General features: G+C 46.1%; 1 protein-coding gene and 1 long non-coding RNA gene across 4 annotated transcripts in view; one reads left to right on the top strand and one right to left on the bottom strand.

The window, feature by feature from the left end:
• Positions 1-8,471: 8,471 nt before the first annotated feature.
• SPON1 (spondin 1) overlaps positions 8,472-25,331 on the bottom strand; it is a 269,169-nt gene continuing 252,309 nt past the window's right edge. Inside the window, exons 8-17 of one of the 2 annotated variants that reach the window (XR_009504657.1) lie at positions 21,858-22,059; positions 20,714-20,854; positions 20,186-20,261; positions 18,987-19,169; positions 16,461-16,631; positions 16,210-16,377; positions 15,173-15,337; positions 12,889-13,152; positions 10,426-11,162; positions 8,472-9,628 (exon numbers count right to left, since the gene is read on the bottom strand). Coding sequence is in view for 1 of the 2 variants with exons in the window: in XM_059931183.1 (XP_059787166.1) it covers positions 10,999-11,162; positions 12,889-13,152; positions 15,173-15,337; positions 16,210-16,377; positions 16,461-16,631; positions 18,987-19,169; positions 20,186-20,261; positions 20,714-20,854; positions 21,858-22,059 (1,534 nt within the window). In the remaining variant the exon portion in view is untranslated. Of the gene's footprint in view, positions 11,163-12,888; positions 13,153-15,172; positions 15,338-16,209; positions 16,378-16,460; positions 16,632-18,986; positions 19,170-20,185; positions 20,262-20,713; positions 20,855-21,857; positions 22,060-25,331 lie in introns of both variants that reach the window. The other variant, XM_059931183.1, reaches the window with a different exon arrangement.
• On the top strand, positions 9,472-17,787 carry LOC132370683 (uncharacterized). 2 transcript variants are annotated; one of them, XR_009504659.1, is made up of 5 exons: positions 9,472-9,694; positions 10,458-10,709; positions 11,085-11,571; positions 12,289-12,417; positions 16,500-17,787. It is a non-coding gene; the product is annotated as an uncharacterized LOC132370683 (long non-coding RNA). The 2 variants fall into 2 exon arrangements; XR_009504658.1 differs by having other exon boundaries at positions 10,458-11,571.

Genomic DNA, 25,331 nt, shown 5'->3' with positions numbered 1-25,331 from the left:
CATCTGCAAACAGTGACTGCTTTACTTCTTCTCCAATTTGGATTCTTTTTATTTCTATTTCTTCTCTGATTGCCATGGCTAGGACTTCCAAAACTATGTTGAATAGAAGTGGTGACAGTGGACATCCTTGCCTTGTTCCTGATCTTAGAGGGAATGCTTTCAACTTTTCATCGTTGAGAATGGTGTTAGCTGTGGGCTTGTCATATATGGCCTTTATTAGGTAGGCTGAGGTAGGTTCCCACTGTGCCCACTTTCTGGAGAGTTTTTTCATAAATGGGTGTTGAATTTTGTCAAAAGCTTTTCCTGCATCTATTGAGATCACCATATGGTTTTTATTCTTCAGTTTGTTAATGTGGTGTATCACACTGACTGATTTGCGGATATGGAAAAATCCTTGCATCCCTGGGATAAATCCCACTTGATCTTAGTGTATGATCCTTTTAATGTATTGTTGGATTCGGTTTGCTAATATTTTGGTCAGTATTTTTATGTCTGTGTTCATCAGTGATATTGGCCTGTACTTTTCTTTTTTTGTGGTATCTTTGGTTGTGGTATCAGGGTGATGGTGGCCTCATAGAATGAGTTCAGAAGTGGTCCTTCCTCTGCAGTTTTGAAAGAGTTTCAGAAGGATAGGTGTTAACCCTTCTCTAAATGTTTGATAGAATTCACCTGTGAAGCCATCTGGTCCTGGACTTTTGTTTGTTGGCAGTTTTTATTTTTAATTAATTAATTAATTAATTTTTGGCGTGTTGGGTCTTCATTGCTGTGCGCGGGCTTTCTCTAGTTGCGGCAAGTGGGGACTACTCTTCGTTTTGGTGTGCGGGCTTCTCATTGTGGTGGCTTCTGTTGTTGTGGAGCATGGGCTCTAGGCACGTGGGCTTCAGTAGTTGCAGCACATGGGCTCAGTAGTTGCAGCTTGTGGGCTCTAGAGTGCAGGCTCAGCTGTTCCGCGGCATGTGAGATCTTCCTGGATCAGGGCTTGAACCTGTGTCCCCTGCACTGGCAGGCGGATTCTTAACCACTGAGCCACCAGGGAAGTCCCTCTTGGGAGTTTTTTAATCACAGTTTCAATTTCAGTATTATGATTGGTCTGTTCATATATTCTTCCTGGTTCAGTCTTGGGAGATTGTTCCTTTCTAAGAAATAGTCCATTTCTTCTAAGTTGTCCATTTTATTGGCATATAGTTGTTTGCAGTAGTCTCTTATGATGTTTTGTGTTTCTGTGGTGTCAGTTTTAACTTCTCCTTTTTCATTTCTAACTTTATTGATTTGAGTCCTCTCCCTTTTTTTCTTGATGAGTCTGGGTGAAGGTTTATCTATTTTGTTTATCTTCTCAAAGAACCAGCTTTTAGTTCATTGATCTTTGCTATTGTTCTCTTCATCTTTATTTCATTTGTTTCTGCTCTGATCTTTATGATTTCTTTCCTTTCAAAACTTTGGGTTTTGCTTGTTCCTCTTTCTCTAGTTACTTTAGGTATAAGGTTAGGTTGTTTATTTGAAGTTTCTCTTGTTTCCTGAGGTAAGATTGTATTGCTATAAACTTCCCTCTTAGAACTGCTTTTGCTGCGTCCCATAGGTTTTGGATCGTTGTGTTTTCGTTGTCATTTTTCTCTAGGTATTTTGTGATATCCTCTTTGATTTCTTCAGTGATCCATTGACTGTTTAGTAACATATTGTGTAGCCTCCATGTGTTTGTGTTTTTTACAGCTTTTTTCCTGTACTTGACTTCTGATCTCATAGCATTGTGGTCAGAAAAGATGCTTGATATGATTTCAATTTTCTTAAATTTATTGAGGCTTGATTTGTGGCCCACGATGTAATCTGACTTGGAGAATGTTCCATGTGCTCTTGAGAAGAAAGTGGATTCTGCTGTTTTTGGATGGAATGTTCTATAAATATAAATTAAGTCCATTCGGTCTAATGTATCTTTTAAGGCCTGTGTTTCCTTATTGATTTTCTGTCTGGATGATCTGTCCATTGATGAAAGTGGGGTGTTAAAGTCACCCACCATTATTGTGTTACTGTTGATTTATCCTTTTATGGCTGTTAGCATTTGCCTTATATATTGAGGTGCTCCTATGTTGGGTGCATATATATTTACAATTGTCATATCTTGTTCTTGGCTTGATCCCAGGATCTTTATGTACTGTTCTTTTTTGTCTGTTGCAACATTCTTTTTTTTTTTTTTTTATAAGTTTATTTACTTTATTTTACCTTTGGCTGTGTTGGGTCTTCATTGCTGCACATGGGCCTCTCTCCAGTTGCGGCAAGCGGGGGCCACTCCTCATTGCAGAACACAGGCTCCAGGCACGCGGGCCTCAGCAGCTGTGGCACACGGTCCCAGCCGCCCCACAGCATGTGAGATCCTCCCGGACCAGGGACCGAACCCGCGCCCCCTGCACTGGCAGGCGGACCCCCAACCACTGCGCCACCAGGGAAGTCCCAACATTCTTTATTTTAAAGTCTATTTTGTCTGATAATGAGTATTGCCACTCCAGCTTTCTTTTGATTTACATTTTCATGGACACCTTTTTTCCATCCCCTCACTTTCAGTCTGTATGTGTCCCTAGATCTGAAGTGGGTCTCTTGTAGACAGCATATATATGGGTTTGTTTTTGTATCCATTCAGCCAGTCTGTGTCTTTTGGTTGGAGCATTTAATCCATTTACATTAAAGATAATTATCGATATGAAGGTTCTTATTGCCATTTTGTTAATTGTTTTGGATTTGTTTTTGAAGTCTTTTTCTTCCCTTCCTCTTTTGTCCTCTTTTTTTGTGATTTGATGTCTATCTTTAGTGATGTGTTTAGATTGCTTTTTCTTTTTTGTGTGTGTATTTAACATAGATTTTTGGTTTGTGGTTCCCTTGAGGCTTTGATATAGCAGTCTATATATAAACAAGATTGTTTCAAGTTGCTGATCTTTTCATTTCAAACGCATTTCCGATATCCTGCATTGGTACTCTCCTCATGACTGCTGGTTTTGAAACTATATTTGTGTGTGAATGATTTCCTACCTTTACTTTATGTTTTTCTTTACTGGTGAGCTTTCTCATTCATAATATTCTTGACTCTAGTTGTGGCTTTTTATTTTCTGCCTAGAGAAGTTCCTTTAGTATTTGTTGTAATGCTGGTTTGGTGGTGCTGAACGCTCTTAGCATTTGCTTGTCTGTAAAACTTTTGATTCTCCGTCAAATCTGAATGAGAGTCTTGCTGGATAGAGGATTGTTGGTTGTAGTTTTTTCCCTTTCATCACTTTAATCGTTTACTCCCTTCTGGCTTGTAGAGTTTCTGCTGAAAAATCAGCTGATAACCTTACGGGGGTTCCCTTGTATGTTATTTGTTGCTTTTCCCTCGTTGCTTTTAATATTTTTTTCTTTGTCTTTAATTTTTGTCAATTTGATTAATATGTGTCTTGGCGTGTTCCTCCTTGGGTTTATCTTGTGTGGAACTCTCTGCGCTTCCTGGACTTGAGTGAGTGATTCCTTTCTCATGTTAGGGAAGTTTTTGACTCTAATCTCTTCAAATATTTTCTCAGGCCCCCTCTCTGTCTCTTTTCTGGGACCTCTGTAATGCGAATGTTGGTGTGTTTAATGTTGTCCCAAAGGTCTCTGAGACTGTCCTCATTTATTTTCATTCTTTTTTCCTTATTCTTTTCTGTGGAAATGATTTACACCATTCTGTCTTTCAGCTCACTTATTCATTCTGCCTCAGTTACTCTGCTATTGATTCCTTCTAGTGTATTTTTGATTCCAGTTATTGTATTGTTCATCTCTGTTTGTTCTTTAACTCTTCTAGCTCATTGATAAACCCTACTTGTAATTTCTCAGTCTGTGCCTCCATTCTTTTTCCAAGATCTTGGATCATCTTTACTATCATTACTGTAAATTATTTTTCAGGTAGGTTGCCTGTCTCCGCCTCATTTAGTTGTTCTTGTGAGTTTTTATCTTGTTCCTTCGTCTGGAATATATTTCTCTGTCATCTCATTTTGTCTGAGTTTCTTTGTTTGTGGTCTCCTTTCCGCTGGCTGGAGGATCATAGTTCCTCTTGCTTCTGGTGTCTGCCCTCTGGTGGGTGAGGTTGGTCCAGGGGCTTGTGCAGGCTTCCTGGTGGGAGGGACTGCTGCCTGCCCACTGGTGGGTCTCGTCCCTCTGGTGGGCAGAGCCGCGTTAAGGGATGTGTTTATAGGTAGCTGTGAGCTCAGTGTGGCTTTAGGCACCCTGCCTGCTGATGGGTGGGGCTGTGTTCCTATCCTGTTGGTTGTTTGGCCTGAGGTTTTCCAGCACTGGAACCTGAGTAGGGCCAGGCCTTGATGCCAAAATGGCGACCTTCAGGAGAGCTCACACCTATCAGTATTCTCTGGGTCCTCTGCCACTGGTGTCCTTGCCCCCCCGCAGTGAGCCACAGTGGATCCCTGCGTCCCCAGGATACCCTCCAAGACTCGTAAGTAGGTCCGGCCTCGGCTTCTATGGAGTTACTGCTTTGTGCTGGGTCCCAGTGTACGTGAAACCTTGTTTGTGCCCTCCAAGAGTGGAGTCTGTGTTTCCCCCAGTCCTGTGGACCTCCTGCACTCAAGTCCTGCTGGGCTTCAAAGCTAAATGCCTTGGAAATTCCTCCTCCTGATGCTAGACCCTTAGGCTGGGGAGCCTGTTGTGGGGCTCAGGACTCTCACTCTTGTGGGAGAACCTCTGTGATATGATTATTTTCCAGTTTGTGGGTCGCCCATCTGGCAGGCATGGGATTTGATTATGTCATGAAAGTGCCCCTCCTGCTGTCTTGTTGTGGCTTCTAAAAGCATTTTAATTTGAACAGATTTCTTTGTGTAAGGCTTTATTGGGTGTTCTGGGGAATGGATAGATTTCCTTCCTACAAATTATTCAGTGTCTAGTGGAGGAAGATGCAGAGTGACAAAAACAAATGCCGAGAGGGTAGAGTTAAGGCAGAGTGTGAGAAGTGTGCAGAAAGTTCTCAGGTCCAGCAGAAGTGATACTTTATATTCCTCCTAGAAAATCTGAGGGAGCTTAGCTTCTTAATTAGAAGTGATGTTTTCGCTGGAGCCTGACAGATTGGTAGGCTTTGAGGTGGGAAGAGAGGAGAAGAGTGAGGTTTGGAATGGCTGGGGAAAAGCCCGGGCAGAAGCACAGAGCTGGCAGCCTGCAGGGTGTATTCTGGGATTGGAACCTTAATCTAAAAGGATTTTAATGCAGTGGGGAAAAAATTATAGAGTAGACTGGGCTTGGGTTGTGGAGGGCTTTAAATATGATGGCCCTTCTGTATATAATGGGAAACTGCCAAGGTTTCTGAACAGGGAGTGCCCGAATTCAGTCTAGTGTAGTATGGATGATGGAGAAGTATGGATTTAAGGAGGGCTGGTTAGATGAGAGGTTATTGGAATCATGGAATCTGTTCTCTTTCCATTTGTTCTGCTACTTTTGTCTAAGCCCCTCTGTCTCACACCCACGTTATTGTAGTAGTCTGTGAAGTAGTCTTTATTTCCGCTTTGCCCCCACAAAGCCGTTCCTTCAGTACAGTCAAAGGGATCTTTTTTAGACCTAAATTAAATGTTACACTGCTGCTTAAAATCTGTCATCATCTCAACGCACTTGGACTAACATCTGAATCCCTTCCCATAGTGTACAAGGAAACCTTTTGCAGGATCTGTCATCTTCCTGCCTCTCACATTCAAGGTGACTTGCTCTCTCACACCCTAGCACTGGTGGAGTATTTTCCAAATCACTTGTTTCCCTTGACTGTTGCCATTAGCTGTTTCACCCTTTTGCTCCTGGCTTAGGTGCCACCTCAGAGAGCCCTCTTTGACCACCCATTCTAATTCCACACTGCCCTGTATTTACTTCATGACACTTACCCACCTGTGATTATTTTGTCTGTCTTGTCCGACCTGTACCTTAATATCATAAGCTCTGTGAGGGCAGAACTGTGTCTTTTGGGTTTACTGCTTTACCCACTTTGCCTGGCATGTGCAGAAAACCATTTGCTGCATGAATAAGGAGCACAGGCAACCTTCTGGTGATAGAAATAAAATATCTGGTGATTGTGGCAGTTACATACAGGGTTAGTCCAGAAGGCATTGGGGAATGGGGATTGGAGCATGAAAGAAGAGGCAGGGATTAAAAGTGCAGATTTGGAATTGATCTATTTTGAGCTAATGATTTGAGGAGGTGGGAGTGGATTGAGATAGAAAGTGTGTTTGAGAGAAGGTCCAGGGTAACACTTTTGGGGAGAATGAACATTTAGGAAATTAAAAGATTAGAAGGCAGGAAAAAGCCAAGAGAAGCAGCCCATAATTGGAAAGACCCAGGAGACTATTGTCGAGGAAGCTGAGGGGTGGTAAAGAGCTTTGAGTGCTGTGCAAGGATTTGGGGGGTAAGGGGCAGCAGTGCAGGTTTAGAGGTTGCTGATGAGTTTGAGAGATTTGTTTTGGTCAGTCTGCTTGGGGAACCAGATTATAGTGGGTTGTGGTGTGATTGGAGGAAAAGGAAGCGGGGGAAGTAAGTTTGGGTTACTACTCGTGGAAATTCTGTGGCAAAGTCAGAGGGTGATGGGGCAGTTGAATTGCTTGATAGGGTAGGATGTTAGAGGCATAAGAAGAAGAGCCAGTGCAGGGCACTCAGTCATACATACGTAGGTATGCAAGTCTGGAAGCAGCTATTACTGTTTAGGTACATAAGCATTTGAGAGATTCAAAAGCTTGTGGTTTGTAGGCGACCTCCCTTTCTGACTGCTGGTGAGTGAGAATGGCATCGTGCAGTGCTGCTCAGACTGAGGTAAAGGTCCAGTTTAAAAAAATTTTAAACTTCACCATCGTGGAATGATATAACTAACTAATGTAATACAAAAAATGAACTGTTAGAAACATAATCATACTCTCGGATATTGTGGCAATATCAAATTACTGTAAAAGTTTCTGAATGCTTTTAATTTCTGTCTCTCATTGTAGGATGGTAACGAACAGTTTGTGGATGCTCCCAGGCTGCAGTGTCTCTTTCAGTGGCACTAATGTAGTGGGTGAGGGAGCAGGAGATCCAAGTATTTTTCCTGAGTGGCCCATTTGAGTTCTTAGATGGGCTAGTAAGTTCCAGGTTAAGATCACCCAGTAGGAGTCGCATGCTAACACTAGCAAAAAGTAGAGACTCTACTTTTATAAACTCCAAGTGTAGTAAATAAGTCAGTAGTCTTGAATAAGATGTTGGCCCCTTTCCCTTCTAATACTTAAAATTACTTGAAGTAAAGGAAAACTGTTTAAACACATAACAGTTAAACTATGAGGATTACTACCTTAAATATGAGTACTATTAAAATACGAGAACTTTTACCAATCAGTTCTAAAGCCAGGAAGTAGTTAAGCACATATTCTGAGTTTTATGAAGAATTCAGAGCAATATGAGAAAGTGATAATGATAGATAATGAATGCTATCTCCCATTATGACATTATGTTGAGTGAAAAGTTGCATTTTGCTCTGATGATAGCTGGGTAAAAGTATTGCATGTGTATTTTATTTGTCAGGACACTTACAGTCATAAGTGGTAGAAATGCAGCTCAGGCCAGCTTCAGCACAAAGTGGGCATTTCTTGGTTTATGAGGAAGTAGGGGACTGGCGGGGTAAAACACATTCAGTGAAACTACTGCCAGGTTACCATCAGGACTCACTCTGAAGATGGGAACTGGCTAATTGTGGAGGTCGGGTAGAGAAATCCTTCAGTGTACAAAAGCTTGTGACCAAGCCTGAGGCCAGAAAAGGTAAAATAACAGCAGTGGTTTGAACCCAGGCTACCCATGCTTAACCGTTGTACAACTTCTTCCTCTGCCCGACAGAGCGTGCTGACAGTGTTTCTAAAGCAGGGATGCCATTATTTAAATTTGACATTTTAGTACAGATCTTTTGCTCACAGATTTCAAAGGATTTAAATTGAAAAATTTGTCTTCATGCTCACTAGCATTCAGCTGCTATTTATAGTTTGTTACAGTATCTCACTCTTTTTCAAAAGGGACTATTTTAATTCATTCTCCCTGCTTTGGGCAATATGAAAAACAAAATGAATTGTCTGTTACGAAAATTAATAGCACCAAAGAGTGCAATGTCTTGTCTTCCGTGATTCTGTGTTGTATTTAGAGATTAAACATTTATGTTTAGTTTTATCTGGACAATGCTGTCCATTTCTTTAGGATATAAATATTTAACTCGGGGGGGAAAAGACTGCACAGTCCTAGTACAGTTTAATATTTAACTCCTTTAAACTGAAACATGGGCTGTTAGGTCACAGAAATAATTTGACATTGCGAATTTTTGTCTTGCCGTTTTAGCCGTGGACTTGACCTGGACTAAGTTTCTGGAGAATTGTTGTCATGTGAGAATGTGTAATGTATCCTTACTTCCTGGAAGAAGTACACAGACCTTGACTATGCCTAAAACACGTTTAATACACAAAGTTCAAATTAAAAACAGCACAGAATTGTTTAACTTTTTCAATTCTGGGTCTGAAGAAGCCCAGGCTTTATTCTTATTTGCTACAACAGATTTCCTTCAAATAATGCATTGGCAAGGTGACAGGTGAGTGACCCCATGTCTGGTTGGGGAATATTATCTCTGAACTTATTTTCATCTTAAAATGTGGATGTAAATTGGAGTCCAAGTGGTTTGGCATTGATAAAAAAATATATACACAATTATAGTTGTTCTTTATATGGCAATTTTTAACTGGGTGTCTTATGATCTATTTACTATCTCAGGTATCTCAAGTCCAAACAAATTTCATTTTTGTAGTAAAAAGTCTTTATTTCCAAAATGATTGGTTAGCCAGAGAAACTATAAACCACCTAACACAAGACTTTGGTAAGAAAGAGATTTGATGTTTCTTAAAAATTCCCCCTTGCAAACAAAAAAGAATTAACACTTATGTAACAAGAAACATGTTACCCATTCTCAGCCATTAACCAGTTGCCTGCTTTCAAGTCTCCAAAATTTGGATTAAAAGTGGGACCAAATAAGAACATGAGATACTAGGGTGGCTTGTCCTTAGAGTTACTTGGGAATTGCCATTATGTGGAACTTTGATGATTTTCATGGGTTGAGAGGAAGGATGCGTCTGGGTAGCTAAGAGTAATGTTGCAAAAGCGAGCAGATTCTGTATCAGGACTTTTTTTTTGTCCAAGTAGAAATTAAACTTCTTATTTCTTTAAATTTTGTGCTGCGTTGTGGGAGGAGAAAGCGGTTCACTTAAGGATTAAAAAAATAATGTTGGAAACAACTCAAACCTCCAGAAAGCTCAGGAATGTTAATAGTGGTCCCTCCAGAATGAGGGCGCAAAAGGCATATCTTTTGCTGCCTCTGATTGAAATGGAAACAATTGTTAAAAAGACCCAACCTTCTGAACACTGAATTAGTTTAAAACTAAAACACAAAAGACAGACCCAATGAGTTTTTTATTGAACAGTCTCTCTTGTGTTAAAGAAAATAGTACAGATTCAAGGCTATAGCCTATATATATATATGTTGTGTTTGTTTGGAATATCCTGATGTGTTTAATGCAGATTCTTAAAGTAGTGTATTCAAAGCAACGTATGCATCTCATCCATGGTACATATTTGGATTAAGCACGATAAAGAAGGCCTGCAACAGAAATGAAACAGTAATTTTAACAAAGAATGAGTAACAACTGCTGATGGACTCAACTCGGTAAAATGACCTTCTTTTACACTAATCCTTGATAGTCAGTCTCCCTGAATTTGGTGTGCTTATGAGTGCTCGGAAGGGGATGGGAAACCATGATCTTGCCTATGGTTTTGTCAGAGGACCAGACCCCTGGTGTGGAGGGCTGACGTAGGTTTGACTTCCCACCAGATTTTACGGCCAAGCTTGATTCTGCAACATTCCTTTCTCCCTAGATTTGTCGTCTGTTTTTCTTGGCCTCTGAAACACTTTTTCTATGTGTAAAATTTTAGGACTTAAGAGACCCTTTCAAGTACAGAGAGAGATAGTATTTATTTCTGTTGAAGGAATGGCTTGGTGGGCTGCGGACAGATTTAACAAAATGTTTGCATAACTGAAAAAATGTTTTCTTGTTAGAAACTGGTTTGAGAACTTAAAAGTCTGTGTCGGAAGATTTTAAAAACTCAGGTTTGGGACTGCTATAGAGGCTAGTTTTGCTGCCTTGGCCTTGGTTCTAGTAAGGATCTAACATCAGAAGGTTCACAAGGCTGGCTTCCTAAGAGAATTGTGTCCAAAAAACCCCCAAAAAGAAGGGAAAAATGATTTCTAGACTTAGTACCTTTTACCTCAGTTGTAAGAACTGGTTACCTTATGTTCAAATAAAGCAGCCATCATTTCTTTCCTCTGGGGCATCAAGAACCAATATTAGGGGTTGAGATACATACGAATTTCTCAGTGAAAGAAGAAAAGCCACCCACCATCAATCAGTGCTTCTCTTCATGTCTGCCAGCTGTTTTCCCCAAGAACTGTTGATGACTGAGGAGACTCAACAATGGGCCCTAAAGTTCCACTAAATGAGAAGAGACGAGCAAACAATAGTTTCCTGCAAGAGGGAGCAGGCCAGACGAGAATGAGGGGAATCTGCACTCCACCTGACGGGGACTGTCTCCCCCATGCTGCGCCCCAGCACCAGGCACAGAGTCATCTGCAGACAGTTGCCTCTCCATGTGCAGGAGGCCGGGGTCTCTTTCCTGCCACCCAGGTGGGTGCTCCAGAGGGACACGTTTCCATTCAGTACAGGTGGCTGACACTACTTGTGCTGGATGAGGGCTGGCTGAGGATGAGGGAGCACCCCCTCAGTCTGTGCCCACCAGGAAGTGTACAGAAGGATGTCCCTGGCATCCGCAAGACTACTGGGCAGACCACACTGCAGAAATGAAAACTAGTGTACACGATTTAAATTGCCTTAAACAAACAAGCAAGCAAACAATCCAGCCATTGGTGACTCTGGGGGGGGTCTAGAGTGCAGCCCTGGGAAACGTGTACCCTTGTTAACACGGGTGGACATGGCATGCTCTGATCTCCTTCTTGTCTTTGCAGCTGGTAAACTGGGAGCTTTTGAACCTTTTCTTTACAGTCATGTAGCGTTCCTGGATCCCGCCTCCACACAGTTTGGTGCATTCTGACCAGGCTGTCCATGGGCGCATCCTGCAGCCTGAAAGCATGAGAAGACCTGGTTAGGCCAGCAGACACGAGGGAAAGAACAAGGAAGCTGAACTCTAGTAAACAGCTGTCAAACTTAGTTAGTTGTCTGGGCTTTTCTGCTCTTGTATGTAACGATTTGTTGAATTAAATAATGGCTAGAGTCCTTATTAGGGACTGTTAGCTTATATGTGACAGACTGCAAAAATTGGCCATAAATACTTTGCAGCTCTTCCCCATCAAGGGGCAGAGTCTGCTTCTCCACCTCTTGAATCTGGGCTTGGCTCTCTGACTTGCTTTTGGCCAATGGGACATGAGCAAGCATGGCTTGAAAAAAGTTGTCGGGAACCTTTCCACCACTATGTAAGCAAGCCTGGCTATCTGCTGGAGAGACCACGTGGAGAGAGGCTCCAGAAACACAGGTGAGGCCAATCTAGACCTTCCAGCCCCAACTGAGCCACCACCTGGCAGTAGCGACTTGAGAGCCTAAGCTAGATGCCAGAAGAATCAGCCAGCTGAGTCAGGCCAAGTCGCTGCCCTACAGAATCATGTTAATTTCATTTGTTTTGGGGTGACTTGTTAATGCTGCAGCCACTCAAGGAGCAGTTAACCACTCACTCTTATGCTTTGCTCCCCCAAGTACTTAGCCTCTCCAGTACTAAGTTAACTCAGGTATAATTGATTATTTTTCCCGTGTAAATAGACATGACTTTCTCAAAGAAAACTTCCCTGACCCCAATATTAGGTTAGATCTTTAAAAAAAAAAGTGCTTCCATAGCACTCTATACATTACTCCATTGTAGATCCAATTAATTACATTTATGATTATCCAGTCAATACTACGCTGAGTTTTATGTCATAGTGCCTGCCTGGCACATAGTTGGGCATAATGTTTGTTGACTGGCCAACTGACCACCATGTGCAATAGACAACATTTTGATATGGGAACAGCTCCCTAGTGGAAAGATGATAGGGAACTTCAGGTAGCTCCGCATATCTGCACTTCTCTAGTCCTAGATGGAGGTGTAATGTCTTAAGGAAGAGAAGAGAAAAGAAAAAGGGGTAATTTGAGCTGCACCTTTAAAAATAGAAACCCATTAACCTTCACTTATATGCGGCACCTTCCTTACCCACTCCAGGGAATCCAAAGACCATCAATTGGCCTGGACCCGAGACTGACCGTGGATCTTCCCAACTACCATTTCATCATTTTGCTGATGATATTGCACTCTTGGCTTGGATCAGCTTATTCAGCAGTGAAGCTCTAGGTGGGATTTGTGTTTTTTGTTTTTTGTTTTTTTTTTTTAAGTCCTGGAACTCCTTCAGTTATGCAGGAGGAGTGGGACACATAATCTCTCTCCTGGGCTACAGAGAAAACTTAACCAGCCTCTGTGCCTCTGTTTTTGCCACCGCCAAACCACTCAGCACAGGCCTGTTAAAGTCACGCTGTTGCTTAAAACCTTCACCTACAGAATCAAGTCGTCAGCAGGCCTTTCATGGTCTGGTCCCTACCCTACCTCTCCAGCTTGGTTTCCTGCCTCCCCTCTGCCATACTCTGTGTTCCTTCTGCCTTCCACTTACTACTTGAACATATCTTGCTCTTTGGTATCTCAGTGCCATTGTAATGACTACTCCTGCTGCCTGGGATGCCCGTGTTTTACTGGCAAACTCCTACAAGTTCTTCCAGACCCACTCTGCTTTGACATCTCCCTGAACGCCAGCCTCACACTTGGCGGTACCTGGAAACTGGTCCCCATCGGACTCCTCCCTCAGCTGCTCACTCCTCCGGCTCTCTCGGGCCTCCCTCCAGCGCAGCTTCTGGATGGATGGATTTCGGAGGCATTTCCGGATGCGGCACTTTTTCCGCTGCACAGTCTCCGGGCAGGGTGCACCTCCAAACTGAGGCTCCATTTGGATCATGCGGGTTCGAATCATGTGGCCTTTCCCACATGACTTGTTACATTCCGACCATTGGGACCACTCGGTGAGCTCACAGTCAATGGCTGGCAAGACACAGATGGGCGTGAGTGTATCTCATGTCTGAAACAAGATATGGTCACTTATACTCTCCTTTGAACATCTCAACACAAGCCTATGGGAAATGCAAAGCAGGTGCTGTTACCCCATTTTACAGAAGAAGAAACTGAGGCTCCAAGAGACAGACTGACTTTATCCAGCCCACACGGTTGGTAAGCAGTAGATGCAGGACTGGTGCCCAGATCAAAATCCACATGCTATGCCCTCTTTATGATTTGAGAAGGCTTTTGGGGGAACCTTGAAGATTAGTTCAAAGCCTCTTGCCTTGCTCTCTAAGCTTCTAGAATATTGTCCAAGTAGCCTCAAGTGGCACAGACTAGCTTCCCACAGCCAAGGACCCTGATTTTCTGAGGGAAGGCACAGTTCACTGGTGCCATTTTCCAGAGCTGCCCCCGTGGACTAATACTAAGGACATTGTGACTTTTGCAGTAAGACCCAGTCAGTGTCTCTTGTTCTCGATATCATCCTGGGTCTTATATATGGCACTCTGCAAAAAACACAGGAGTCAGAAATAGGAAATTCAGTAGAGAAGAGGGGCAGTAGCAAGTGGTGTCATGGTTTATCATGGTAAGAGATCCAGCAAAGTCTTCTCATTAAGCCAGCATCTCACAAATGTGGACGGAAGATAACCCATTAGAGTGATTCTCAGGATGCTTCCTAGGAGGGCAAATGATTTCCACCAAACTCCGCTTCCCTTGCAAAGTGAGGGCCCGGCTGGATGGATCTAGGAAAAACTCATTTTGTTCATGGTCTTAGGCCTTTTCTCCCTGTGGGAGCTCAGGCAGCTTTCCCATCTGCAGCATGGGGATAATGTTATTTTTCTCATTAGGTTGTGAGAATTAAGTGAAGTAATGCTCTCAGCCCAGTTTCTGGCCCACAGTAAGTGTTCCATAAATGTTCTTTTCCTTCTCCCTTCATTCACTGGACCCTGTGGATATAGAGTTTTGTTTAAGTCAGTAACAGTGTCTCAGAACATTCTGGAGCCCCAGCTCTGGTGAGCTGTGTTGAACACGGGGTAGATCTTAGTAAAAGCCCCAGGCTTTGTTTAATTTGATGGTCTGGGTCATCTCCACACATGACTTTGGCTAAAACAGCTCAGGAGCTGTAATATGTAACATTGGTGGAGGTCTGCACTTTGCGAGTCCAGTGCTCGGCACTTGGTACCAATTATGTGGTTTAATTCTCAGAGCAACCTAGGAAGTTTTTCTCACTATTTTACAGATGAGGGACAGGGATGCTAAGTAATGTGCTGCAGTTTATGCAGCCAGTAAGGGACAGAGCTGGGATCTGTCCCCGGGCAGGCAGCCTGCGTAAGGGGACGAAGCACGGAAGGCTGCAAGTGCATTTCAGAGAAAGCCAGAAAACAGATCTTAGCAAGTGTGTCTGACTTTCCACCACCTGAAAGGGAAACTCTCATGGAAGACTAGCCAGAAAAATGGGCTCTCTCTCCTTGGAAATTAGTCCCCAGATAATAAACTCACCCTGATCTCCTCTCAAATCTCTGTGAGATTTGAGAGGAGATGAGGGTGGGCATGGAGCTTTTGAGCTTGTTGACTTGCTGGCCTGTCTTCTTATCAAGGCTGCAGAGGTGCAGGAGTCACTGGTTTAAAGTCTGCCCTTTGGTCATGGGTAAATAAACTGGTCACAGGGAGGAGGAATAGAATTAAAAGGCTTGGAAAACCCCATGGGTCAGACAGGCCTCTAACTTGGTGGGGGGCGTGGAGAACTATGAAATAAGTTTTATCGAGCCTGTGCTGTTTTCCATCTAAGTCTCCTGTTTAGACTTCACAGCCATTTACAATTTGGGTGTTTTGTAGATGGTTAGTGGGATCCCCTTTTACTACTGAGAAGATTGAGAGTTTAAATAACTTTACTAACACAGAGATCCAGGGCCCAGCAAAGAGTCATAGCTGTACGACCTAGCCCAGGGCTGGTTAGCAGGAGGAGAGGAGAGGAGAGGTGGCTTCCAGGAGCTCCAGGACTTACGGCATTCGGGCAGCATGCACTTTTCCACTTGCTCCAGCTCCTCATTACAGTCCCCGAGTTCGGCCAGAGACTTGAGCATCCGCTGGCGGGTGCGCATGCCCTTCCCACAGGTCACGCTGCAGTCGCTCCACTCGGACCACGGGGACAGCAAGCAGGGGATGGTGTCTAGACCAAGAGCCAGGTTTGCCCCTGAGAACAGGCTCCCTTTGCTTTCTTTGATCTGGTGCCCCGTACCCTTTGTCCCCCACTGAGGCCCCTTGACTAAAGTGAAATTTGCCAGTGGGTTCAGATAACCGAAGTGACCCCCCTGGAACCAGGAGTGGCTCCACAGGCCACTACCTGCTGCTCTTGTCACTCTGCTGCATCTCCTCTGATCCAGCTGGTGCTCATGATGTGGCTCAGTAATATGAATACACAAGTCCCCACCTGAAGCACCCGTGAGGGTCTGAGTAGGATCTTACTAGAGACAGAAACATCCCACGTGCCCCAAGAACCGTGCACTAAAAGATAGGCTCAATGGTGCATTTTTGGACACTTTGGTGCTGAAATCGCTAGAATGTGTATGTACTTGGGTGCGTGTGTACATCTGTGTAGTGATGTGTGGGCCTATGTGCATCTGTGCGTAGAGCAGGGGTTGTAATGCTTTATGGGGCCACAGGCAAGTCCAACATAGAACAAGAATGAGGGGGTCTGTGATGACTTGAGGAATGTACAACCTGCCTACATGTACTCTCCCCCCCTCCCAAAAAAAGATACTATGGGGCCCTATAAAACACAGCTACAGGTGAATTCTATCCAGAGGCCACCAGTTTGCCACCCCAGCATTGCTCAGAATGCCTCTCAAAGGAGGCCACTCTCTCTGGGTCTGGATGATGTCCTCACACCTATAGCTCTCATCTTGCACCTAGAAGTGCCCTGCAAGGATTGGCGGGGGTGGGGGTGGGGTGTCCATATTTCCTCTTGCACCTGCCCAGCCTTGACGGTGGTAATAGTAAGGGCTGCTGTGGTCCTCTGTCCCCTCTCCCACGCCCACTCACGGCACTCGGGCATCATGCACTTCTCTGCCTGAGACGTCTCAGCCTTGCACATGGAGCCGTCCGCCGGGCTCATCTTGACCATGCGGTGCCGCTTCTTCATGCCCATCCCGCAGGTGGCGCTGCACTCGTCCCACTCGCCCCACTCGGTCATCAGGCAGCTGCTGGGAGCTGGGGAGTCCTGCAGTGTTTAGTGTCGCCTTGGCAGCCTCAGGAGCCCCGCGCCCGCCCCTCCCGCCCAGCACCCCACTCACAGCACTCCTCGTTGACCGTGCACTTCTCCGTCTCCTCAGTGGGCAGCGTGCACACAGAGCCGTCCTCCGGGAACTGCTTCACGTACCTCTCCCGGGACCGCATGCCAGTGCCGCAGGAGATGCTGCAGGGCGACCAGGTGATCCACTCGGACATGGTGCAGGTGGAGCCGTCTGCAACATAGGAGCAGATACTGCAGACCGGGCGCCACGACGCCGGGATCCACACGACCAACCGAACTCCCCAAAGGCGGGCATCAAGAAGGCCAGCTGGCATTCAGGGGCAGTTAGGCAATTGAGGATGGAAGTCAACATAAAAGGCACACATCTTTAAACTAGGAATTGTTCTTTAAAGGAAATGCTTTTTTCCAGGTGCACGGAGCACTCGGGATTACTCGTCTCATGACAACACATTTGAAAGATGCTTGGATGGATAGGAGTGTGTGTGTATGTGTGTTTGCCTGTTTAGTTCTAGAGAAGAAGAGGGAAATGAAGTCATCCATCCACCCAGCCATTTACTCATGTCAGTAAATCTTTACTGACTGCTTAGTGGTATGTACTGAGGTTAAAAAGATGTGTAAGATATGGATTTTGTTCTACTCCAGAACGAGAGATGGGCACATAAACTGCAATAATTCTATGTATTGAAAATATGACAACAGACATAAGCCCAGGAGACTGGAATGGGGATGGTCCTTGGAGTTGTGGGTGAGATTTCACAGAAGAGGGCACATCTGAGTGCACTTTTGTCGGGTAGAGAATATCTGTATTTAAGGTGAAGGGAACAGCTCTTGAACAACCTGTACAGAGTGTATTGTGTGCGGCACTGGGAGATGAGGCTAGAAAGAAGGACTGAAGTCAGAGTGTGAAGCCTCCTGCACGTGTCCGCAGGCTGTCATGTGCACGTGGGTGATGCCTACACATTGTTATTGAACCTATGGACAGGGTTGCCAGACAGTGCTTGCTGGCGGTGCAGTAATAAAGATGGCTGGAACCCACATTAGACCCAGGGAAATTCTGACACGTCCTACAGCGTGGATGAACCTGAGGACATTATGCTGAGTGAAATAAGCCAGTCACAAAAAGACAAATACTGTATGATTCCACTTATATGAGATACCTAGAATGGTCAATTCTTAGAAAGTAGAATGGTGGTTGCCAGGGGTTGGGGGAATGGAAAGTTAGTGGTTAATGGGTCTAGAGTTTGTTTTGCGAGATGAAGAGTTCTGGAGATAGAGGGTGGTGATGATTGCCTAACTGTGTGTGTGTGTGTGTGTGTACACACTTAATATCACTGAACTGTACAATTAAAAATAGTTAAGTTGGTAAATTTGATGCTGTGTACCACCGAAACTACACCACCAGGCATAGCCCAACATGTTTCAGAATTGTCATTACCACCTGGGAGCCACCTGAACTCCACCCCTGTAGAGGGGGTGGTTAAAGATCTCAGCTCCCACTGCAGGCCACAGACAGCCCACCCATCCGCCTCTCCTCCTCAACCCCAAGAATGAGAAAGAGCCTCCAGCGTTGCCAGTCCTGTCACAACTTCCTCCCTGCCTGTTCGTAGGAATGGCCTGTGCATGCAGGGTTCACTCCTCTCTGAAGTGCCTTATCATGGGCACAAACAGCAACAAACCACTGTGGAGTGCAGCCAGGAGAGGTATTTAAGACTGTGCCCCAGGAAGAGCCAGAGGGTGAATGACCTGCAGTGGCGGGTGAGCTTTCTTCAATTATCCTCAGCTTGGAAATGGTTTTTTTCCTGCCATAAACCAGCCCAGCCTATACATCCCTTCCTATTGCCTTGTTACACCTCTGAGACAGTTAAGATCAGAGCACAGAGTATAGATCTGTTCAGTCAGAGAGAGAGGAAGTGTACCCTGGGAAGCAGGCAGATGGCCTTTGCACAGCAATCAGAGTAGTGCCATGTTGAAGCTTGAGCCATCATGACATGGGCGGTGCAAGCTTACAGTTCAAGCCTGACCTTTGACCAGTTACAAGGAGAGACAGAATTGCTGCAATCAGTCCAAAGGTCCTGACACAAGGAACTGAGGGCTCTGAGCCAGGCTGAGGTAGGACGTGCACGGGGGTCCATGAATGACACAATTAGGGCAATGATTTAGATTCAATCTCGGCCAACCTGTTCACCTGCTTCTTAAAAAGAGGTTGAAGTTAAGGCCCAGAAGCAGGCAGCTTGCTATCTGTAGTTTGTCATAAATAAGATGTATGCTAGCTCTTTAGTAACTTGTGTCTATTTTCTTCCATGGCTGGGGGGTATAGGGGGTGGGGGAGTGGTCAGTTAATCTCAAGAATTCTTTTGATGTCGTAAGACATGTCTGTGTTCACAGCCCTCAAGATACTGTTGGACATGGGAGTCTGCCCTTGGTGGTCCCCACTGACAAATACAGTCAGGGTCCTAGTGCCCCATTGTGGGGGGGTGCTGCCTGACCAGGTATGAGAGGCTGGCATGGCCAGAGGCTGGCATGGCCAGGCAGGACCCTTCCTTCCTGAGCCTGGGTGTCTCGTCACCTTCATCGCTGCAGCCCGGGCCCGTGCAGGGCTGGAAGTCCTGGGTGTCGGGACAGGGGACACTGAGGTCCAGCTGTGCCTTCAGCATGCGCTGCCGCATCCTCTTGCCTTTGTCGCAGGTGGAAGAGCTGCAGGCGGACCACGGGGACCAGTTGGAGTAGATGCAGGTTTCAGGGGTGTCATCTGGGAAAAATAGGTGACATGGTTTTCCTGGGAGCCTGTGGAAGCTGTGACTGGCCCTCTCTCCCCAGAAGAGCTCACGCGGGGACGAGAAAATCCCCGCTGTCTACCCAGCCTCCGGGAGCCTGGGTACTCCGGGAATGCAAGCAGCCATTCACTTCCCTTTCAAAATTATAGTTCGGGCATTCCACTAATAAAAATCTAAGTAACTTAATAATAAGGAAAGACTCTCTTACTGTCCCTTCCCCTCAGCACATGAACACAGGCCCCTCACCTGGCAGACATCGTTTCCACACAGGTGCAGGCATATCACAGGCAATTTGGGGGAAACAGGTTTTTTTGTGTGGTGTTTCTCATCCTCCCGGTGACCCATACACAGTGTCGTGATGACAATAAGGGTGGCCGGTGTTCGCTGAGCACTTATCACGTGCCAGCATCATTCTAAGAACCGTATTTGTCTTATCCCATTAGCTCCTTACCACAGCTCTCTACAAGGCGGGTTCTTCTATTATCCCCATTTTACAGTTGAGGAAACTGGTAGAAAGGTGGGCCTCTTGCCCAGGGCCACAGGAGGAGAGCCCAGCTTGTCTGGCTCCAGATCCTTTGAGAGAACTTGAGCTGAAGCCAGGGCTCTGCCACTGCCTCCTGACTGTAGGGTCTGGGCTCACTTTCCTTGCTGGGGAGGTGGACGGACCCACTCCTGCCTCACAGGCTAGTGTGAGAAGCAAAGCAGAGAGTCATCTGAGTACTGTGAAGCCTATGCAGATGCCATTTGCCTGATACTGTTGAATATATATTCCAGTGTCATACCTTCACCAATTCCCTTATACTTTGTGCCTAGCCTTGGTCTTGTTGTGAATTATATTTCAAGCAGAAATCCTCAAAGAAGGGATTACCAAATCAAAGGATATAATATATTTGTGGCTTTTAAAACATGTTAGCAAATTGCTTTCCCAAAAGATAGTTTATGTTTAGTTCCCAATTTATGTTGCCACCTGCAACAAAGGAAGACGACTTACCTTCATCTTTCTCTTCTGGAGCCAGGTCTGCTACAATATCGTCAACATTGTCAGGTACAATATTGCACTGTTCCCCCTGCAAAAGGAATTTTACTTGGAGGGCTCACATTAAAGAACGGAATGTGTGTGGGAAAGATGAAAGAGGATATAAAATCAAATGCCCACCCTGTATACAAATCCTAGGCCATGGCGGAGTTCTGGGCCCACTTTTACAACCTGACCGGAAAAAGAAATGGCAGTAAAGCCACAACTTCCCACTTCCTGACCCATGGCAGACATTAGCAATTGATTATGGCATTCATGATGAAGCCTAGTTACCTGGAGCAAATCATTTGGTTGAGTGTCAAACTGTACCACCATGTTCATTTTGCTCATTTATATCTTATGAATAATTTGCATTCTAGAAACTCTGGGAGGCCCAGGAATTCCACATCCTGAATATGCCAGGGACCCCATGATTCAAGAGCTGAAAAGGGTCCGGTCTCCTGATGGGAAGGGTCTGTGCCAGGGTGAGCTCTAACCCAGTACCTTCCGAGCGATTCTCTCAATGACAACTCTGGCTACTTGAGTGATGGACCCGCCCTCTGGATCGTAAAAAGGACTCTGAGGATGGTCCAGGCTGGTCAGGGGTCGGATTTTCTCCTGGGGAATTGTGGGCTTGTTGGGTGACTGTAGTGGAGAAAACACAGATACAGAGAGTGGGAAATAAAACTGGTTAAAAACCACAAAAATTTGATATATGATCAGAACAAAAACCTTGAAAGGAATTTAACAAGTATAGCTGCTATTTATATTTACAGAATTTTGTTCATGCCATGTGTTGTGCATGAACATTTGTAGATCTATACTTTCAAATACTCCCATGTACACAGTAGGATTATGCCCAGATGAAGATGCCGAGTTTTAGAGAGCCATTTCCAGCTAGGAAATTGCTGAACCAGGTTGGTCTGAATCCAGAGTTCTTCCCACTAGACCAGGAGTTGGCAAACTTGTCTGCAGAGGGTCAGATGGTAAATATTTTAGGCTTTGTGGGCCAACTGTGTCTGTTGCAACGACTTAACTCAGTTGTAGTGAGAAAGCAGCCCCAGACAACATGCGGTCGAATGCGTGAGGCTGGGTTAGAAAACTCCAGGTTGCCCCCAAACCATAGTTTACCAACGTCTGTTCTAGATTGTTCTACCACTGGTTTTCTGATGATTCCGGATTTCGATGCAGTTGGTGTGCCGACCATATCTGAAAAATATTGACATTCACAGGAGAATCCAAACTCCTTAGCCTGGCCATCCGGAAACCTTCGGAATCTGGCCCAGCTTAACACACATCAACTTCCTGCTGTTCCCCATTCTCTCTCTCTCTCTCTTTCTTTCTTTCTTTCTTTTTGCCTCCATGCCTTTTGCCTGCTGTTCCTTTGCTTATCTCTGAACTGCTCTTCAGCAGAGTCCCTTCCTGTGCTCTCCTGACCAGCTGCATGGACACCTCCCAGAGCCCGAGTCACACAGCATGTGAGTATGTGATGATGGGACCATGCTGGGCTCCCCTACCGGACTGTGAGTTCATCTGGTACAGAGCCTGGGCCAGACTCACCTCCATGGCCAGGGCATCCAGAACAGGGCCAGACAAGGAGCAGGCGCTCGGGAAGGTTTGTCACTCACCACTTCAGGCACACACGTACCTCATAGGTCACCCCACTGTCGGTGCCAGCGTCCCAGGGAATCAGGTCCTGCACCACTTTCTGGACCCAGCCGCACTCTTTGGTGCACAGATCCTCTGCGGACAGGCCCACGTTCCAGTCGGGACTGGGGCCCATCATGGTCAGGAAGGACATTAAGTGGCGCGTCCTGTCCACTGAAAATTCAGCCGAGGGTGCTGCTCTCCTGGAAACCAAATACAGAGACCTTTACTTTCGGGGCCCTGGGGGTGCATGCTCTGAGGGACATTTGGCCAGACGATGGCTAAAGGATGAGAGGGAGAGAAAGAAGGGGGATTCTCCCACTGGTCTCTACCTTTGGCTACTACTGGTTTCTCTCTCCAAGCCCGTCCATTGGCCACACGTGGAGAGAACCATATGCTACCACACTATCCATTTTTAATGTTTCTTCAGCACTTACTATTATTTTGTGTTTTCTTATTTATTTGTTTAGCTGTTTATTGACTATCATTTCTCACTGGAGTGTAAGCTCTGGGAAAGCAGGGATTCTGTTTGCCTTCTTCATGGCTTTATTTCCAGTGCCTGGCACATCGTAGATGCTAAGCCAATGTTTTTGAATAAGCGAGTGAACAAATACTACGGGCTACGTGTGCGCCCAGCCGTATTGGAAGTGAGGTGAATTTGACACATAAAAACTGCTTAATGATGCCCCAAGCCTTTCCTTATACATTTTCATAGATGCCTCAGAGCAGACCTGGGGTTAGAATTATTGACTCCAATTTATGGATGAGGAAACTGAGGCTCAGAAGGGTTATGTTATGTAACTTGTCTAGAGTCACAAAGTGAAGTGGCAGAACGGAGACCACAACCCAAGTCAATCTTAATTCAAGGTCCAAGTTCTTTTCGTCATCAGTTTCTAAGTCCCCACCGCCCCCAGCCCCACTTCACTCTCTAGAGCAACACTGTGCCATCAGAGGGATCATCTCCCCAGCCTGCTGCCTCCAGTGCCCCCAGAGGCTGCTCAGAGCAAGGCCCTGCCCTGGCACCAGAGCTCACCCATCGCCTCACAGCTGGTTCCTTGGCCGTTTCCTCCAGTGGGCGAGCAGGGACCCAGCTGTAGAGCCAGAGACCTTTGGCTGACAGCCCCCAAGCTGTGAGAGGCAGTTCTTCAACCTGGTGTGTCCTCGTGTTGCTAAGACAAGGTCCTAGGAGTGGCCAGAGCCCACCGAGAGGCGTGGTGGGAGAGCTACAGTCACTCAGCCACACTTGGTGGCACACCTGCATTATTTTATTTTCCCTTCATGATACTGCTGTGGGGGTTAGAATTATCATCTCATTTTGTAAAGAAGAAAGGAAAGCATATAGGAGGTAATAAACTTTGAGACGCAGCTGGTGAGGCTGAGGCATGAAGACAGCTCTGCCTGACTCTCCACCCAGGCTGCTGATCATGGGGAGTCCTTAGCTGGGGCCCAACTCGCCTGTCCGGTCCGGCTGGCAGCTGTTTGTTTGGGGGCCTCTGTGCCCGCCTGTTGGGACCAGCTGCTTCTGGCTGCCCTCGCCTGTCCGGTCCGGCTGGCAGCTGTTTGGGGGCCTCTGTGCCCGCCTGTTGGGACCAGCTGCTTCTGGCTGCCCTCGCCTGTCCGGTCCGGCTGGCAGCTGTTTGGGGGCCTCTGTGCCCGCCTGTTGGGACCAGCTGCTTCTGGCTGCCCTCGCCTGTCCGGTCCGGCTGGCAGCTGTTTGGGGGCCTCTGTGCCCGCCTGTTGGGACCAGCTGCTTCTGGCTGCCCTCGCCTGTCCGGTCCGGCTGGCAGCTGTTTGGGGGCCTCTGTGCCCGCCTGTTGGGACCAGCTGCTTCTGGCTGCCCTCGCCTGTCCGGTCCGGCTGGCAGCTGTTTGGGGGCCTCTGTGCCCGCCTGTTGGGACCAGCTGCTTCTGGCTGCCCTCGCCTGTCCGGTCCGGCTGGCAGCTGTTTGGGGGCCTCTGTGCCCGCCTGTCCCCAGAAAGCGATGACTCCACGCTTGCTTGGGCCCTGTGGAACTGGGCCCCCTGGGCAGGCCGGATGGGGTCAGGCAACAAGCAGAGAAGGCGGGAAGCCTGGGTGTGCATCATCCCGTACCACCTCTTAGAGCTGCGTATCCTTGGACAAATGACTAAACCTTTCTGTGCCTCAGTATCCAAATCTACAGAATGGGGATCCCCATAACTTCTACCCCCAAAGGGTTATTGTTAGCGTTTAATGACAGAACTCGCATCCAGTACTTAGCTCAGTGTCTGGCACCTGAACAATTATTACTACAGTAAGCCCCCTACATATGAACCTTTAAGTTACGCACTTTCAAAGATGCGAACGTGCGTTCCATCAACGTCAGGTGTGACTGAAATTGCAGCTTGCCCTCCCGTCTCCTATTGCTGACGATCCTTCAGCTCTACCGTCTCCCACCTCCTCTCCCTCCTCCAGTCAGTAACTCTTCTTGCCTGTTCATTCGATGCCAGCCCCTGTATGCCAGCTGTTGTACTGTACTACTGTACTTTTCAAGGTACTGTAGTATAAGATTAAAAATGTTTTCTTTATTTTTTTGTTTGTTCTTTACGTATTATTTGTGTGAAAACGATTCTAAACCTATTACAGTACAGTACTATATAGCCGATTGTGTTAGTTGGGTACCTAGGCTAACTTTGTTGGACTTAGGAACAAATTGGACTTAAGAACGCAGGAACGGAACTCGTTCGTATGTAGGGGACTTACTGTATTACTCTTACTGAGAGAAGCAGCACTGAAGGGTCATATGGAGATCAGAAAAGAGAGGCAAGGGGAGGGAGGCCTTCCTGAATGCACTTCTCACTTCTGCCTGATGCCAGTGTAGGTTCTGGAACCTGAGTGGAGGAAGAGCCTGGCCTGAACCTGGCTTTGGCATCAGGACGCACATGCACTTGCATCTGCTGGGAAGGCTCTCCTTCAGTGGCCTCCAAAGTGTGGTCCTTGGACCAGAAACATCGGTGTCCTCTGGGAACTTGGAAATGCAAATTATTGGGCCTCACCCGAGATTTACTTAGAGACTCTGGGGGTAGGACCCAGCATTTTGTTTTAATAATCCCTCCAGGTGATTCTAAGGTGCCTCAAATTTGAGAATCACTGGTCTACTCATCTTCCAAGCCTCAGGTCATGAGTCACCTCATCCAGGAGCCTTTCTGATCCCCTGCACTGAGACCAGTGCCTTTGGTCTGTATTTCCACACTGTGTAGGTCTCTGAGCTGTACCCTTTGATTGTAATCTCTTCCTCACTGTTTGGTCTCCCCCACTAGACTAGGAGCCCTTTGAGGGCACAAACCTGTTTCACAGCCATATCCCAATACCAGGTTTCCAGTGGGCCAGCTGAACAAGTAGATGTATGATGACTTGAGCACCACTACTTACTAGATCTTGGGCAAGTAACTCACTCATCCTCTTCCAGTCTCAATTTCTTCATCTGACATTACCCACCTGCCGTGTTGCTGTGAGG

Source organism: Balaenoptera ricei, chromosome 8 (genome assembly GCF_028023285.1).
Source record: "Balaenoptera ricei isolate mBalRic1 chromosome 8, mBalRic1.hap2, whole genome shotgun sequence".
NCBI classification, from domain to species: domain Eukaryota; kingdom Metazoa; phylum Chordata; class Mammalia; order Artiodactyla; family Balaenopteridae; genus Balaenoptera; species Balaenoptera ricei.
Note: the sequence above shows the minus strand (reverse complement) of the source record. Positions and strands in the feature narration are given on the sequence as shown.